At 43.8% G+C, this 19,109-nt stretch overlaps 1 protein-coding gene across 1 annotated transcript in view; it reads right to left on the bottom strand.

Annotated features, from left to right (window-relative positions):
* Positions 1-19,109, bottom strand: part of ASTN1 (astrotactin 1) — a 347,419-nt gene that overhangs the window by 157,826 nt on the left and 170,484 nt on the right. The window contains exon 8 of the mRNA XM_061160781.1: positions 12,848-12,932. Coding sequence (XP_061016764.1) covers positions 12,848-12,932 — 85 coding nt within the window. The remainder of the gene's footprint in view (positions 1-12,847; positions 12,933-19,109) is intronic.

Here is a 19,109-nt window from a genome sequence, read left to right on the forward strand (position 1 = left end):
ATGAAAAGAACTTAGAAGGCTGGTAGGTGCATCCCAAGAACTATGTAAGTGTCAGCGGTTATTGTTACCGTATTAGTACCAAGACTATTACTGCTACTGCATCTGAAGGGTAGAGTGTGGGAAATGCTGTAACACCAGGCATGTAAGGTACTAAGGCTCACTGGCATTGACCATTTTTGTTTTTTAAATTTATTTATTTTTGGTTGTGCTGGGTCCTCATTGCTGCACACGGGCCTTCCCTTGTTGGGGCGAGCAGGGGCTACTCTTTGTTATGGTGCCTGGGCTTCTCATTGAGGTGGCTTCTCTTTTTGCAGAGCACTGGCCCTAGAGCGTGGGCTCACTAGTTGTTTGCTCCATGGCATGTGGGATCTTCCGGGACAGGGATTGAACCTGTGTCCCCTGCACCGGCAGGCGGATTCTTAACCACTGGACCACCAGGGAAGTCCAGCACCGATGTTAATTTCCCTCCAGATAGGCTTCACCCAGTATGAAATATGCTCCTATCCCACCATGGTGACCATCCACTCCATTTAAAGTTATCCTTTTCATATGGAAGCAACATAATAAGACAGAGACAGACTCATGGATACAGAGAACTAGTAGTTACCAGTGGGGAGAGGAAAGTAGGGAGGAGTGAGATGAGAGCTGGGGATTAAGAGGTACAAACCACTATACAAATAGGGATGTATGCCAATGTTTTACAATAACTCTGAATGGAGTGTAATCTATAAAAATATTGAACCACTATGTTGTGCACCTGAAACTAATATAATATAAATCAACTGTACATCAATAAATAATAAATACATAAACAAAGCCATCTTTCTCATTTGGTTGTGAGCAAGGGAGACCCTGCTGTACATCAGGATTGGAGGAAGCCCATGCCAACCACTGTGGTCTGGGCAGCCACACGGAAATCCTCCACCTCCAGGGCTAATTGGGTGAGTGTGGCATCAGGGCATCGAACAGCTGTTCACAGCCTCCTTTCACAGAAATCTGGGGACCCCGCTCCATTCAAAGATCTTAGATCCAAAAGCGAATCTCGGCTAAAAAGCCTGGTTTCCAGGCTCTCTCTCCTCAAGACAACAATACTGCTCTCCGTGTGAAAAACCATGTGGAAAGGTTAATAAACGTGGTGGGAAGGAGAGTACAAGGGAAGGAAAAGGTTATCCCAACCATTGAGCTGTATCAGGATTTAGTGAGAAGAGCCTAGATGTTGGCATCAGGCAATTCTGTTCACCACCGTGACCCTGGTCACCACACTACTGAGCCCCTCATAAAAACAGGTACCTTTCTTATTAAATATACATATATACATGTGTATGTGTGTATATGCATATGTGAATATATAAGACAAAGCAGGAGATATGACAATATAATGTGATTTTTGTTAAAAAAAAATATTATCCCTAAACAAACAAAAGAGTTGAGGATGTGTTCCCTTTAGGAGATGCCACTTCAGGTGGCTTGGATTGCTTCCTTTTTACTGTTCTGTGGGGTTTTTTCCTCTCTCTTTTTTTTTAGATTTTCCTCTAATTATATGCATTCCTTTTATAAGAACAACAAAAAAGATCAAGTAAAAACCAAGATGTGCAGTGACAAAATGCTTGCTCTCCAGTTTCTGAAATTATATAAAGTTAAAACTCAGGAAAAAAATTGTAGTGTGAATGTTTGAACAAGAATTCATAAATACTTATCTAGGAAGACTAAACCTTAAGATGACTTTTACCGAAATTGCTTTCACAGAAATTGTAAATGGAATAAACACCACTAACTGCTTACCTCTTAACAAGTTTGGAGGATTTTAATCAAGATTAGTGATGATATTAAAAACACACACACACACACAGCCCAGCATTACACACTTAATAAATGGCAGTAATTAATCAGCATTATCTGAGGGCTTGCTGAAAATCTCCAGGAACACTGAAGTTGTACTGCATTAAAGACTGTGCTGACAATTTTGACAAAAGCCAAGAATGGAAACAATCTAATTGTCCATCTACAGATGAACGGTTAAAAAAGATATTTTATATATATATATGTGTGTGTGTGTATATATATATATATATATATATATATATATATATATATACATGGTAAAATATCATTCAGCCATGAGAAAGAAAGAAGTCTAGCCATTTGTAACAACACAGATGGACCTTGAGGGTATTGTGCTTGGTGAAATAAGTCAGAGAAAGACAAATACTACATTATATCACTTCTATGTAAAATCTTAAAAAGTTGAACTCAGGAATCTAGTGTACATCATAGTGATTATTGTCAACAATTCTGCATTATATACTTAAATTTGCTAACAGAGAAGATTGTCAACATTCTGGCCACCAAAGAGAAACAGTAATTATGTGAGTGGGTGGAGGTGTTAGCTAATGTTATGGAGGTAATCATTTTGCAATATATAAGTGTATCAAATTAATACATTGTACACCTTAAACTCATACATTGTTATATGTCAATTATATCTCAATAAAGCTGAAAAAAAATAAAAGAGTGTGCTGAATTTGAGGGTCACTTCTTGGTGTTCATCCAGCCCTTTGTTATACACAAACTTACAGCAGTGTGTACATTAGAGGAATCTGACCTGAACACTAGACTCTAAGGGCATATACTTCTTCCTCCAAAACCAGGTTTTAAACAGGGTTGTCAGTTAGACATTAAGAATAACTTCCCCAGAGAAAACATTTTGAGAAAAATAATGTACCCCAATGACACTTTTAAAGCTTCCTTCTTAAATTTCCCCCAAATTTTGTGGTTACAAAAATAATACATGCTCATTATCAAATAATGAAAGTGGACAAAAGGCATTCAAAATTGGAGAGAGGGCAGTGGGAGGTAAAACTTTTGATTCATAGCAAAAGAAATGGGGAAGGAAGATGCCAAAATGCTAACAGTGGTTTTCTCTGAGCATGGGATAACGAGTGGATTTTTTTCTATTTATTTTAAAGAAAAAAAAAAAAAAAGATAAATAGCCAAGATCTCCAAAGCCCAGGAAAATGACAGCACTCTCAAACCCAGTATTCTTAGACCAAAACCCAAAGAAGCCGGAGGTCCGGGGAGCATTCCTAGTAGAAAACATCCATGCATTCAGTAGAATATATAAATTCAGGACACTATCTGGAAAGCCTGGGCCAGACATAAAACATTCATTTCTATAAAATTGAAACAATTTATCTTCCATTCTTGAGCAGATGGGAGGGTAAATTGAGGTTGATTTTTTTTTCACCCTGGTGGTCATGTTGGAGGAAATATGAGTGTTCCCGCCTCCAGCACTGTTTAAAATAAGTCTCCTGGTGCTGTGACTGGACTAGTCAGAGAGAACACCGTGGCAGTTTCACCCTCCTCCAGGGGGTAGGCAGTACTGTAGGGGGGCTGCAGATGCTCGTCACGTGGGGGAGGGTGGGATGAAGCTGAGCACCCTTGGTACCTTGGGGAGGATGTAGAGAAGCAGGTGGGGACCACAGAATGCCCACCTCTCTTCTACAGCTGATGACTGACTTTCAGAATGTCACGTGCTTATCACACTGAGACCTCTTTGAAATCAGTATTTACTCGACTGATTTATCTCCAGTACCCACCTGTCACTACAAGCTTGGCCACTGACTATGTGACCTTGAACAAGTTTCTTCAACTCTCTGGCCCTCTATTTCCCGATCAGTAAAATGCAAGAATCCTTTAAGATGCATTAAGCCACTAGTCTACAAGCCCATTATTTTCATCAGTGGGGATGGTGTGCGGGTAAGAGGATGTCTTCCTGGGGCATGGGGAGATGTGGAGACTCCACAGTTTGCTTAGGAAGGGCTCTAAAGTCTAGCTGGACTGCAGAAGTATATGGGGGAGCTTTTCATATGTACAGAGTCTGGGCCCCTGCTCAGACCCATGAAACTAAAATCTCATGGGGCAGCAATTGAAAGTCAGTATTTTAAATAAGCTCCCCAGATGATTCTTAAGTATCTGCTTTAGGAACTGGCATCAGAGAATCAATTATTAGGGCATATTTTGCTCTTGTATCATCCCGAGTAACTAAGAAGGTTCAAGTTGCCTCTAAGAGGGGAGCAAAGGGTATCACCTGACAATCACCACCAAGGGAGTACAAGTTCCTCAAGTGCCTTTGTGCAAATTAGAAAAAGGCAGGCATCTGGGCAGACGTCCCCTCCCCACCCTGCCCGACCCCCATCCCTCCAGGCTTTGCTTGGGCCCCCACGGGCAAGGTTTCAGCCCTTAGCTGCTCTTTCTGCCAGTTGTCTACCTGCAACACATGAAGCATATGGCTGTACTCAGCCGACTGACTACACATTTGCCATGAAAATGGGTCAAATTAAACATGCTGCCACTTGAAAAAATCCATAAGAATGAGATGCAGGGTTCCCTGAGCCAACAGGGGGGACTTGATCCCCTTAAGCCCATCTGAGGTCATCTTGGTAGGTGGAGATCCACTTTCCACTCAGTTCCTACCTGCTTAACCAGCAGAAGTCAGTTCTCCTGCTAAGGACATTTCAGCTAGAATCAGGCTACATCAGAGCTTCTGGTGAGAGAAGGAACTAGGGACATTAGGTTTCATTCGAAGAGCTAAGGTGACCTGTTTGTCGTTGAAATAGGTGGGAAAAGGGACAGTCACATTTCTACTGAGTCCTGGAGGAAGAGGAGGAGATGCAAGGGAAAAAAAAAAAAAACGGAGGGGGGAAGAAAAGGAGAATGAGAAATAAAAGGCAAAATAAAAACACTAGAAACCCTTGCTAGGAAGAAGGGAATAAGTGAGGGTAATTAGAAGGAGTCACACACAGACACACACAGAAAAAAGGAGAATAAAAAGAGAGCTAATGGGAGGGTAATCACATTTGTGCCTGGCATGGCAGTGACAGGAGCCGGGCACAGACAATGAAGCCAGGGCTGGAGGGAAGGGAGGAGGGCGGCCAGAGATAAAAGAGCAGCGGCAGGCTGGCCTGCAGATCTTGTCTGGGTGGGGGTGGCTGGAGGAAGGTGAATAGGGCATCGCTGACACAGACAGGCATGGGGGTGGGGACATAAAAGCCAGATGATGAGCTAGAAATGGACAAAAGAAAGTCAGGAAATGTCATGTGTCACACAGGGCTGTCTGACTCCATCTGAGTCACTTCTGACGAGACCTCGGGCAGGTCAGAAAAGGCCAAACACTGCCCACGACCTGGGCTGGGAATTAGAGCTACCCGCCAGCATTCTAGTCGCTGCCCTACGACAGTTCTGCATTTGCTCTTTGATGGTCAGACAGCTGAGAGAATGTTCCTGCTCAGTTTTAGGGGGTCTGGAGGGGAGAATGGATTTTGGATCCTTTTGAATAATCTGCGTAGGTCGGTCTCTGCTAACACCTAGAATCCAGAGGCAAAGGCAGCCTCCCTGCTGGGCGGGGTCATTTTCCTGTGAGTGGTCTCTAGGGAAATGTTTAGGATGGCATCATTCAGACAGACCTAAATAAAATTACCTTCTGTCAAGGACGTTTCTGAAAAAGACAGAGGGGCTGAGACCAACCATGACAAACACTGTCCTCCTTCTTGGCTTGAAAAGGAAACCGGATGCTTTGGTGTGGGACATTTGTTTCTTGTACAGATTTAGAATCCCCAAGCAGACACTCCTGGGAGGGTGAGGAGCAGCGAGGAGTTGTAGAAATAGAAAGAACAATACGCGCCTGGGACAACGAAGAGGCCTTAATAAGATGGCATGGGCTGTGTGAGAGTGTCTGTGTGCGCACACACATGCACACACATGCACACGCATGCACTAGTCGAGGGGATACCGTGGTATGTTAGTTGCCTCCTAAGCAGGCAGTGAGAAGAGTGCTCTGATGCACAGGTCTAGTTCTGACAATGGCTTTTAAAACCTTGGAGAAACACCTGTTCATTTTCCACAGCCAGTCTCTTCCCATCTCATAAATCATCGCTCCATCACCATCCTTCAGCACTGAAATCTAGTCCTATGTTCTCCAGCGGGGAATCTCCTTGGTGTCACCCTCTGTATCTGAGATGCCAGAATAAGAAATCAGCCTGCTCTTTACTGGGAACACCTTCAAATGCATGAATGTAATCTAATGGTGGTGTTCGGAAAAACACATCGAGAGGCCATTGGGTCCACTCTTTATCAAAAGACATCATTAGAGTCTTTCTTAATAACCTCCAAAATGGCTAAATACATTTGTTTTTTCTCCTCTCATATTTTCATGTAAATCAATCTCTCTTGCCTCCCCCACCCTCATCTATTGGTTTCATTTCTTGTCTTTATTGACATTATTAGTTTCGAGAATCCGCCTGCAATGCAGGAGACCCTGGTTCGATTCTGGGTCGGAAAGATCCACTGGAGAGGGGATAGGCTACCCACTCCAGTATTCTTGGGCTTCCCTTGTTGCTCCGCCTGCAACGTGGGAAACCTGGGTGCAGTCCCTGGGTTGGGAAGATCCCCGGGAGAAGGGAAAGGCTACCCACTCCAGTATTCTGGCCTGGAGAATTCCATGAACTGTATAATCCAGGGGATCACAAGAGTTGGACATGACTGAGTGACTTTCACTTTCACTTTTCTTGTCTGTGAAAATTTTCAATTTGTCCTTGTTGTCCTAGCAGACAAATACCATATAGAGACCCTAAGGGCTTCTGGCTGTGTCTATCCTGCCACAGGGGTCAGAGGCTGAGCACTTGTGAATCCACACAGGTTAGACAGAGACGTGGTGAAGCCCTGTGTCAGGGTAAGACCCTCTAATCCTGGGTCTTCTGCTGGGCACCCAGTCACCAGGGGTGCTGGGTCAGGCAGGCAGTGATTGATTTTGTTGCCAACCTCAGAGACCAAGGATGTAACCTCAAACATCCCATGTTCTTTTAATAACTCATTAGAAGTCTGTCACCCATGACTTTGTTTAAATCTTTTTGAAGCTATTTTTACTTTTAGTGAATCGGAGCCTCTTGTGTAATAAGTTCATTGATTTTACAACCTGCCACCCTGCCTGGATCCTGTCACTTGGGTGAAACACAGTGACTGACATTATTACCAAGATTCACACATGAATGTCTCAACCTGCCTCACTTCTCCTTAGGCATTTTTGGCAAAACCAGAGTCACCAAGATGGTTGCAACCTCCTCAATTTACATATCACATATATATATGGTCCCCAGTTTTCTGAAATTCTTTACTGTGTGATCTTGAAAACTTTTATCTACAGGATAATTTTAAGACTATGTTTTACTTGCAGAATCCAGATAAGTAAAACTAGATAGTCTTGAGAGGTTTCTTGTGTGTTTGTTCTGCTTTATTTTTAGGATGTCTTAACTCATTTTGAAGGGTCCAGAAAAATAACATGCAGTGAGAGAACAATCCACCACATATACAGCCATCTCCTGCTTATCATTCAAGGGGTGTTCACATGGAGCTTTAAGGTTCAAAGCCTTAGTAAGCAAGAGCTCTTCAGATCTAGTCTATTTTTTAGGCTATGCCAGGACTCAGTTGCAGCACACAGGATCTTTAGTTATGGCATGTGGGATCTAGTTCCCTGACCAGGGATCGAACCCAGGCCCCTGCATTGGGAGCACATAGTCTTAAGTCACTGGACCACCAGGGAAGCCCCCAAGATCTAGTCATTATCTACCTTACCAGCCTCTTCTCCTGTCTCTGTGAACTGCACCTGTGAGCTACACTGAGTCACTGGTTTGTCATTCCTGGAAAAATCATGCTTCTTGAGTCTCCATGCCTTGGCATATGCTGTTTTTCTGTTTAGAATTACCTTTGGTGCCTGTTAAACAGAACAGTTTAAGATCTAACATCTCCATGAAACCATATTCCAGATTCTGGGATGTCACATAAGGAACCCCTTAAACTGTAGTCCTATTAAACTTTGCTCAAACCTTTACGATCACTCACCTAGAGCCGGACATCCTGGAATGTGAAGTCAAGTGGGCCTTAGAAAGCATCATTATGAACGAAGCTAGTGGAGATGATGGAATTCCAGTTGAGCTATTTCAAATTCTAAAAGATGATGCTGTGAAAGTGCTGCACTCAATATACAAGCACATTTGGAAAACTCAGCAGTGGCCACACTGGAAAAGGTCAGTTTTCATTCCAATCCCAAAGAAAGTCAATGCCAAAAATGTTCAAACTACTGCACAATTGTACTCATCTCACATCCTAGTAAAGTAATGCTCAAAATTCTCCAAGCCAGGCTTCAACAGTAATGTGAACCATGAACTTCCAGATGTTCAAGCTGGTTTTAGAAAAGGCAGAGGAACCAGAGATCAAATTTCCAACATCCGCTGGATCACTGAAAAAGCAAGATAGTTCCAGAAAGACATCTATTTCTGCTTTATTGACTATGCCAAAGCCTTTGAATGTGTGGATCACAACAAACTGTGGAAAATTCTTCAAGAGATGGGAATACCAGACCACCTGACCTGCCTCTTGAGAAATCTGTATGCAGGTAAGGAAGCAACAGTTAGAACTGGACATGGAACAACAGACTAGTTTCAAATAGGGAAAGGAGTACGTCAAGGCTGTATATTGTCACCTTGCTTATTTAACTTATATGCAGAGTACATCATGAGAAATGCTGGGCTGGATAAAGCACAAGCTGGAATCAAGATTGCAGGGAGAAATATCAATAACCTCAGATATGCAGATGACACCACCCTTATGGCAGAAAGTGAAAAAGAACTAAAGAGCCTCTTGAAAGTGAAAGATGAGAGTGAAAAAGTTGGCTTAAAACTCAGCATTCAGAAAACTAAGATCATGGCACCTGGTCCCATCACTTCATGGCAGATAGACGGGGAAACAGTGGAAACAGTGACAGACTTTATTTCCTTGGGCTCCAAAATCACTGCAGATGGTGACTGCCGCCACGAAATTAAAAGACGCTTATTCCTTGGAAGAAAAGTTATGACTAACTTAGACAGAATATTAAAAAGCAGAGACATTACTTTGCCAACAAAGGTCCAACTAGTCAAGGTTATGGTTTTTCCAATAGTCATGTATGGATGTGAGAGTTGAACTATAAAGAAAGCTGAGCACCAAAGAACTGATGCTTTTGAACTGTGGTGTTGGAGAAGACTCTTGAGAGTCCCTTGGGTAGTAAGGAGAGCCAACTAGCCCATCCTAAAGCAAATCAGTCCTGAATATTCATTGGAAGGACTGATGTTGAAGCTGAAACTCCAATACTTTGGCCACTTGATGCGAAGAGCTGACTCACTTGAAAAGTCCCTGATGCTGGGAAAGACTGAAGGCAGGAGGAGAAGGGGACGACAGAGGATGGTTGGATGGCATCACTGACTCAATGGACAGGAGTTTGAGTAAACTCCAGGAGTTGGTGATGGACAGGGAGGCCTGGCGTGCTGCAGTCCATGGGGTCACAAAGAATCAGACACGACTGAGCGACTGAACTGAACTGAACTGAACTGAAACCTTTAACTGGTTTTAGAATTCACTGCAATTTCCTTGTTATGTGCCCACCTATCGATCTAGACTATTAGTTCTTCCAGAGCAGAGACAACATCTTCTTCTTATAATTAGCAACCTAGCCTATCCTGGGCCACAATGGGTAACACAGTGAATATTTACTGAAAACATGAATGAGTGAGAGAGTAAATGACAGAATGGCATGGTGAGAAAGTGTGTGTTAATCGCTTCAGCTGTGTCTGACTCTTTTTGACCCCATGAACTATAGCCCATCAGTTTCCCATGTCCATTCTCCAGGCAAGAATATTGGAATGGGTTGCCATTTCCTTCTCTAGAAGATCTTCCTAAACAAGAGATTGAACCCACATTTCAGGCAGATTATTCACTGTCTGGGTTGCCATTTCCTTCTCTAGAAGATCTTCCTAAACAAGAGATTGAACCTACATTTCAGGCAGATTATTCACTGTCTGAGCCACCAGGGAATCCTGGAGTAGTGAGGGGATTTCTAGAAACAAACCAGCTCACTCACACACACACACACACACACACACACACACACACACACACATTACATACCACACTCACATGAACACATATAGATCCAGGTAAACTGAAGCCCAATGCAGCAGCTGGATAAAGTTGCAAGTAACTCCTCTGTCTCACAGAATCATGCACTGGCTATATTTTTTGCATTAACGTCCTTGATCAATGTTCTTCCTTGTCTGAAAGTCATGACTGCCTCATTGCTACTTTTCCTTTGGTACATTAACCTAGATTTTTCACAAGGGAATTCATCTTAGTTTTCAGTGGCCTAGGATTTGGTTGTTTGACTTCAAAAGAATGTTCAGGTATTTTAACGTATGCAATATAGGAATACTAAGTGAAAAACATCAATTCCCATACATGTGGCTCACCTCCACCTCCTGGAACATTAAATAAAATATTCAGGAAAATCAAGCCTACCATTGATTTTTCCATAATACCCCAATACATATCATTAGTTAGCAATCCGTCAGGTACTTTTTGATTCAAGTGACAGTTTTCACGTTCAAATCAATTTCGATTAATTTTGCAAGAATAATTTAAAGAAACATGGCATCAGACCCCTGATTTAGATCAAGATGTATGGCGTCTTCTGCTTTTCATTTATCTTGTCATTTTAGGAGGAAAACACAGTCCTTTGTCTGGCACTTCTTTATATACATATAAACTCAGGCTGCTTATCACTCCTGGCTCTATTATTCTCCAGATAGTCACTTTTCCCCCACCTCCTAACAGTTGCTCCATTATTTTATTAGTGTCCAAAATGAGACCTCGTAGACAGTGATGATCAGAGAATAATGGAAATTAGAGATGGAAATGACAGATTAGGTCTACTTGTCTGTTTCCTGGGGCTAATGTTCCTGTCAGTCTGTAACTTGGGGCTTTAGCCTGTCTTATTTTAAATGACACCATCGTGGGGCCTCCACAATTTCCCTGGAGGCTCTTGTCTACATCCTAAGACTGTCTCTACACACAGCCAGAGGGAATGACGAAGCCTTGTGCAATTACCCAGTGAAGTCAGGCCCATCCTCACATGATCTGTCTACAAGGCAAGGGGCATGGAGGCTTGAGTGATTAGCCCCCAAATCCAATCACTGCAGAGAGCCAGCCCTGATCATTCAGGGCACAAAGTGAAATGATTTTTTGTCATTGTTTACTTCAGCAGCAGGTATGCAGGCTAAGAGATCTCTTCGTCGGTTATTCATCAGCTTTCCCAATATTTTACTCAGTAAGAATCATAGTCAACTGAGATTCTCTGCCATCACATAAGCTAAAATCCTGGTGCCCCAGCAACCATGCAAATATGCCAGGGGTCAGAGAGTGAGAGGACTGCACTGCCTTTACACATGCACGGTGAATGGCACGCTATTCAAACTCCGCTTGGCATCTATGAGCCAAATTCTCCCCACCTATCTTTCAACAGCAGGACACCTCATATGCATTTACCCTTCTCCAAACTCCTTCTTCTACATTTTGCGGCCTGCCTCCCTGATACAATCACCAATTCAGTAGAAACGGAGCCATCCTTCATTTTCGCTAACAGAGAAATTTCATGGCATTCTGACTTCCCCCAAGTTTTCTGACCTGTGACTCAGATTTCCTTTCCTTAACTTCATTCTCTCTTGCCCTTATCGCTCAACTTCAACCCGTTCCAGCACATTTGCCCTCATCGAACGTCTACGGGCATCTATCATGCCTTGACTTAGTCATCAGCTGGCCAAGTTCTCTGAGTGGAGTTCTTCTATCCCTTCATCATAAATCACTCCCTTGGGCTCTTCAATCATTTTTATTGCTCTTCTCCAAACTCTCACCCATTTGTCTCCATATTTATTGCTTTGAGAGTCCAGAACTACATTCAATATTCTAGGTTTGGGCTCATCAGAAACATACAGAGGAGGCAAAGCATCAACCTCAGGGCTAGGAATCCTCAGTGCTGCTGTAGGATGGGATGGTGGTTTCTTTTCTCCACCTTGTCAGGCTGAAAATACATTTCAACTCTTCAGTCCAAGCAATCACTCCAAGAGGGCTTTTGCCCTGAGTTCCAGTTTCCCCTGCCCCACTGACTGCTATTATTTGTTAGCATTTATTGACCCTGGTGTCCCCACACTCTCCTACTGAACACAGTCAAGGCAGAAAATGGGTTCTCAGCACCCCAAACAAAGTATAAAAAGATTTAAAAAGCAACAGAAGATAGATAGTGGTGAGAGTGGCCCAACAGTATGAATGTACTTAATGCCACTGAATTGTACACTTAAGAATGGGGGAAATAATCATTTTTATGTTATGCATATTTTAACACCATGAAAAATTTTAAAAAGTAAAATAGATTTAAAAACAAAGCAACAGACATGGTAACTATTAATATTTTACCCCAGTTGTCTGTTTTCGGGGGAAAGCAAAGCTCTCACAGAGAGATGCTAATTGGGGATCAAGCAAAACTCCTTTAACTCAATCCTGCATTCCCTGAGTCTTTGCCTTTCACCCTCTCTGACAGTGCTGGTGAAAACAAGCTTCTCCTCATGTCAGTCTCACAAAGCTCGTGGAGCTCTGGGGGAGCTGTGCTAGAGTCTGTATGTCTTCACGTGTCTCCAACAAAATCATCAGCTAAGTCCTGTCTGTGGAATCTTTGTGGTTGACGGCGGTAACAAAAGGAAGCCTGATTCCCAGATCCCAGCTGTAGGCTCTGAACTCAAGCAGAGAGAAAGAAGAGATGGACGTCACTGGGATGGTGTAAATATGGAAATGCACGGTGACACGTCACCCATTTGACGTTCAGAATAGAACCATCCTTTAGCTCTGTTCGTCTAGACACAATTGCTCCGCATCCTGTCTGCCTGAGGGAGGGGTAATACCCAGGAACCGGCTAACTCGCCATCCCCTCACTTACCCCTGGTTGGTTCCCCATTCATTCCGAATGCAAAGATGCTTGTGTACTGGGTCCTTCATGTAACCTTCGTAGCAGAGGCATTCCCCTTAGAAGCAGGGTGAGGAAGAAGGAAGAGAAACACAAAGAAATTGATTGACATGTCTGTGCTGGAGAAAATGTAATGGTCAGAGCAAACTCTTAACAGTGGCAGGGATGAGGCCATAAATCTCATCGTGCCATACATTCCCATCTCCACTGCCCATGCAAGGGAACAGAGCACCAATCGTTCATTTTCACTATGTGATGACTTTCACCAGTGAAGCAAACTAACATTTACACGGCACCTGTTACATGGGCTTCGCAGGCACAAAATCCAAGAAGGACTGAGCAAGGGACTTTTTCACCTTTATTTTCTCAGTGGCCAAATACTGCAAGGTACGTATTAGATGATCAGCACATGTTTCAAGACCACATAAGTGAGTTATTATATCAAATATTTCTAAGAAACTTGAAAAGTATGTATTACTAGCCATGTTATGCTGATAAGGGAAACTGAGGCTCAGAAAAATTAAGCAATCTGGAGAAAGCTTTTAAATGGCAGAGTTAATATTTGAACCTATGTCTGTCTGGCTACAGACCTTTTTCCCCAACCAGGCTGCGTTGCTAGCCCAAGAACAACTGCTGTATTTAGAGGAGGCCACTGATAGCTGTTATGATTTTATAAGAACTCTAGGTTTTTAAATGAAAATAGCTACAATTTTTTTTTTAATTTCTGGCTACACCCCGAGGCATGTGAGACCTTAGTTCCCCAACCAGGGATCTAGCTCATATCCCCTCATTGGAAGGTGGCGTCTTAACTACTGGACATCCAGGGAAGTCCAAGGCTAATTATCTTTGTGCTGATCAACAGAAGGATCACCTATGTTTGTTTATGGTATCACTATGTTTCATTATCATTAGTTACTCCAATAGGGTACCAAGAGGTCCATGGCCTCTCTGGAGTTGTATGCAAAACTGCAGTGTGTTTATGTGCATCTTTCCTCAGCAGCCTTCCATAACATTCATCAGATTAACCAGCCAATCCAAGACCCCCCAAAAGATCAAGAATCATTGCTCTACTTAGTATGACTTTGAAGAAAATTGTAACTGTTGCCTCCTATTAATAATTCCTTAGGTGATGCTATGCATCCCTAAACTGCTGAGACCAGTTTCACTACAGCACCAGTACTGACTCTTTCACAGGTTGCTTCTTTAACTTGTAGGTAGTGAAAGAACAGGGTGTGACTCCCTAAAACTTGGAAATTGCTATAAAGGTGCCAGACCCTACAGAGACAAGGGGTAAGGTTTCTTTATCTCCTTGGGAAGAGATGCTCTAAAAGGACAGAGATGGAATAATAGCTTTGAGAGCTATTTCCTCTTTTCAAAGATAAAAAACAATAAAAATGATGTGAAGGGGCCTTACAGTTATGAGGGCAGGGACTGTGTAGGCTCTGAGCAAGAAGTTTTTGTTAAACTCTAAGCACAGACATTCTTGCCAAAATTGCCCTATAAGCTACTGCCCATCAGAGTCTCACAAGCAGATAACACTCATCTTCCTCTCCTACACCTACTCAGTCAAGGTGCTCAGGAGTGGAGTGAAAATGAGTAACTTCCCTTGTGAGGGATACAAAGGAAGTGTTAGATCAATGCTTTGTCTCCTGGATGACAAATTTAGGCTTCCACGCGGGCCAGATTCACAACAGGCTCCAATTTCCTGACTTCCGAGGTGCTGAGCTGAACTAGGAATGGTCAGGGAGCTGGGAGTCAAACATAAGAAAGCACAGCTGATGATAAGATTTCTGGTGAAGGCTGTTTCGCTGACAGAAGGAAAGAAAATGGACAAGGACCAGAGGAGGGCAAGAAGGAAAGTACCAGGAGCTGGGCTTCATACCATATCAATTCCAAAGAAAGTATGGACTCTAGACTGCAAGTTACACAAGGGCAGGAACAAGCTAGTTTTTCCTCTTTTTGAACAGACCTTATATAAATACTGTGTAATGGATAATAATAAACAAATTAATTAACATGTGCCCTAAATTTATAGATACCACCACCTCTCCCCAAGATGCCAACATCAAGCCAATTAATGGGTCAAGTATCCAGATATGATTCTCCCTTAAGCAGATCATCTTTTAATTTCCTTGTGGACATTTAGGCATGGATATGATATTACAAAACAGGAAGTAATCTCAAGAGGTTGTCAAACCCATCACTCTGACTCTTAGAAAGTTCTTGGCTGGATGCCTTGCCTAGAATTACAGACTGACAAAAAAGGGAATCCTTCCTCCACACTTGATATCTAGTTACCACGAAATGTGTAGAAATAAATGCAGTAACAACCCAGAGTTCAAGCAGAGCTTGATTTTCCTAATGATGGCAATACCTACCATTTGTAGAGCACATTTACCTTCCTCAAATTGCCTTCATAGTCATTATCCCCTTATGAGGCTTCCATCATTCATTACTACGTGGGGACACATTACTGACAACAAAAGCTTTTTTCTATATAATGTTCAATGCAGCCCAAATCAGAACAACAGAGAGATGTTTCAAACATATCAGGTTAGAGTTTGAGGGTTTCCAAAATTTGCCTCTTAAATCATCCCCATTTTCGGGACTCACCAAACTTCCCTCTTCTGTATTCCTCTTCAAAACCAGTTTGGCCATCTACACTGAAAGGAGTTCAGACTTGATGAGGAAAGTTGCTATGGCAACCAACTGCTAAATCTTGACTTTAAGAGGGGTTTCGTGCAAGCACAGGCTCTGACTGTTAGCTGTGAATTTTAAAGACCCCACAAGGGTGTTGGATGCCCTCCTAAGCTCGAAGTGTTACAGTCTCTGCATCTGCTGCGACAGATGGCAGGGAACACATGACGTGCCGACTCTGTGGTGGTGTTCATAGGAATCCAATGGAGAGACGTGTCTCGGCCACGGAGAAGTGCCCAACCGCGATGAAGCGTGCCCTGCAGGAGGCACTCAAGGCAGCCACATTGCCAGAGAGCAGAACCCCACCCAAGAGATGATCCGTGTAGGACCTGGAGATGCTTACACTTGATCTGTGCTTGACACCCTGAAGGCAGACACCTCAAGGTACCTTCTGTGACATGCAGTGCCTCCGGTCATTTCCCACTCATCCCACAGACGGATGGAGGCACAAATCTCATTGAAGGGTTAAAGGAAGACCTTGAAGCCAGAGGTCCTCAGACACGACTGGGCTCAACACAAGTTCTTCATGAAGTAAATACAGAGATCAATGCCAAAAAGCCCTGATCATCTCCAACCTTCAGGTAGCTGCTAACTTTTATTAAAATGAATTGGGTATGCTTCATCCAAAAAGAGAAATCTTTGTAAGACATCTGGGAGGGAATAACATCTAATTGCCTGGTCTCCTCTTCTGGGCAGACATCAGGCTCAGAATCAAACAGCCACACACGACTCTGGGAGGACAGACAGAGGGAAATAAGCCAAAAGTACACCCTGAAGTGAGGTGCTTTAACTGAGCCACAAAGGGAGTCTGGGGTGAGTGGCCAATCCAGTGGGCAGGAACAAAATGGGTGCTATGGTACCCCGCCAAACTGGGTTCTGAAAACTAGGGAAGACTAGAGAAAGAGTGAGAAAAGTCTTTGTTCAGAGTGAGGGAAGGTGAGGAGGGTTAGAGTGAGTCTGGGAACTAGTCAATGCCCCTTACCAGGTTTTACACACTTCTTCCAGGATGGGACCGGCCTACACAAAGATCTGGCATGGAAGGAATTTCAGTGACCATCTTGGATGGTGATTAAAACTTGATTTAGCTTGGAAGCCCATCCTCCTTGCAGACTCATAAAAGCTACATATCTTGAAAAGGGCAATGAAGGTCTGTGGCCAGAAATGATGGGGGCTGTGAAATCCAGCAGGTGTGTGAAGCCTCCACAGCTGCCCATATGGCAGAACAAAGGCCAGGAATGGAGCAGAGAGGGAGAGAGAAGTTGCTGAAGCTAGTCAGTCTGTATTGCCATCAGAAAACCAATCAACCAAGATACAGCTGCCACAAAAACCCTTAGAAAGTACAGGAGAAGTCAACACCTGGCTGGATCCAGGCAGGACACAATTTCAGTAGTTTGCTGTTAGCCCCACGTGACCAGAGACACACCCAGGGTTACCGACCTGGGAGGATCTGGGAGAGAAAGTCAGCATGCAGTTGCCAGAGGGCTTCCAGACTAGGAGCTTTAGGTACAGAATGTCCCGCCCAAATAGCAAGGTGGGAGAATGGCAAGGGGAGGCTGGAACAGAAAATGGATCCCAAGTTTCTTCTAGCTCTAGGCCTTCTGCAGATTCCTGACCCATCTCTAGGTCTGTGTAGCCACCCTCCATAAACCATGCTGGGACGACATAAAGAGGGCATAACAATGCTTATTTTTCCTCTGTCCTTTTTCTCCTTCCCCGGTGTGTTATTTTTCTATAGCCACCATAAAAAAATTACCACAAACTTAGTGGTTTAAAACAAGAGAAATTTACTATCCTGCAGTTCTGCAGGTCAGAAATCTGATGTGAGTCTCACTGGGCTAAAAACAAGGTGTCCATGAGGCCATGTTCCTTTCTAGAGGCTTGAGGGGAGAATTATTTTCCTTGCCTTTTCGACCTTCTAGAGGATGCCTGCATTCACTGTTTCCTCCACCTTCAAATCCAGCAAAGGTTGGTGGAGTCCTTTTCATGTTGTATCACTCACTCTGGCCTCTTCTCCCTCCCTCTTCTACCGTTAAGCACCCTTGTGATTTCATTGGGCCTACTTGATTAATTCAGGATACTCCCCTTATTTTAAGATCAGATGTCCAGCAACCTTAATTTCATCTGCAACTTGGATTCATCTTTGCCAGGTAACATAACATTTTAACAGGTTCTTCAGATTAGGAAGTGAACATATCTGGGGGCCCATTACACCACCTGAGCACCGAAGAATTGATGCTTTCAAATCATGGTGCTGGAGAAGAGTCTTTCTTGAGAGTCCTGTGGACAACAGGGAGATCAAACCAGTCAATCCTGAGGGAAATCAACCCTGAATATTCATTGGAAAGACTGATGTTGAAGCTGAGGCTCTAATACTTGGTCCACCTGATTCAAAGAGCTGACTCATTGGAAAAGACCCTGATGCTGGGAAAGACTGAGGGCAGGAGGAGAAGGGGACGACAGAGGATGAGATGGTGAGATGGCATCACCGACTCAATGGACATGAGTTTGAGCAAACTCCAGGAGATAGTGAAGGACAGGGAGGCCTGGTGTGCTGCGGTCCGTGGGGTCACAAAGAGTTGGACACGACTGAGTGACTAAACAACAGTCCACAACACCCACCACACCTCGTGCTCCAAAGCTCTGTGCAGGTGATGAGTAAACACACACTTACGTTTGGAACTTGTTGGAAGGATGCCAAAGGAGAGCTTCAGGCACTGGGGCGGGGGCGCGGGGTGCTCCTTTGCAGCGACTGAGCACCAGTGCTTGCATGTGTGTTTGTGTGTGTGAAAAAGTATACACGTGTACTTGCACAGTTCTACCCATCCATATGGGCAGAGTCCTCAGCATGGCTGAGAAAGCACATGTCCCAACACTATGGCATTTCCAAGTGAGTTAGCTGGAGGACTGCAAAAATAACGTGGGCTTGACTTGCAGCCAATTCCCACACTCAGCTCCTTGGAGAAAGGCTCTAGGATGGAGTGTGGGAGGCGATAAAGTTTCTTGCTGATGAGTGTGTGGGATGACCACATCATCCCCTGCGCAGACAGAAGCAGGGCAGGAAGGGGGAGGGTTTCCAACCCCAGCATTGATGGAAATGGAAGTCTCTGCAGCCATCATTTCCCAGCGGCTACCCTGAATGAAGATATTGCACCTTAGTTCTGTTGGGGGTTCTTGTTTTAACCTCCATCCCTGGCTTTCCAGTTGGAATTTCATTAATTGCCACAAATACTGGGAAGCCACTGTCAGGGGAGGGGTTTCCCAAAGGCATCTGCAGTGAGGATTAGCAATGAGACATCAGGAGGGGCTGAAGAGGTGAAGGGAGTTTCACTGTGGGCAAGTAGCTTCTTCAACTTCCGACTTGGGGAACAGGGATGTCCAGCAGTGGTGACTGGTGAATAGTGTTACAGCGACAGGTGTGTTGGCTTTGACCTTTATGACCCCACTTCTGTTCTGATTTCATGGTGGATAGAATACCAACTCTGCCTGCGGTAGCCTTGGGACTTTGGGCAAGACATGTACTTCTTAGGGAATTTGAGCA

Source organism: Dama dama, chromosome 14 (assembly GCF_033118175.1).
Source record: "Dama dama isolate Ldn47 chromosome 14, ASM3311817v1, whole genome shotgun sequence".
Lineage (NCBI taxonomy): Eukaryota > Metazoa > Chordata > Mammalia > Artiodactyla > Cervidae > Dama > Dama dama.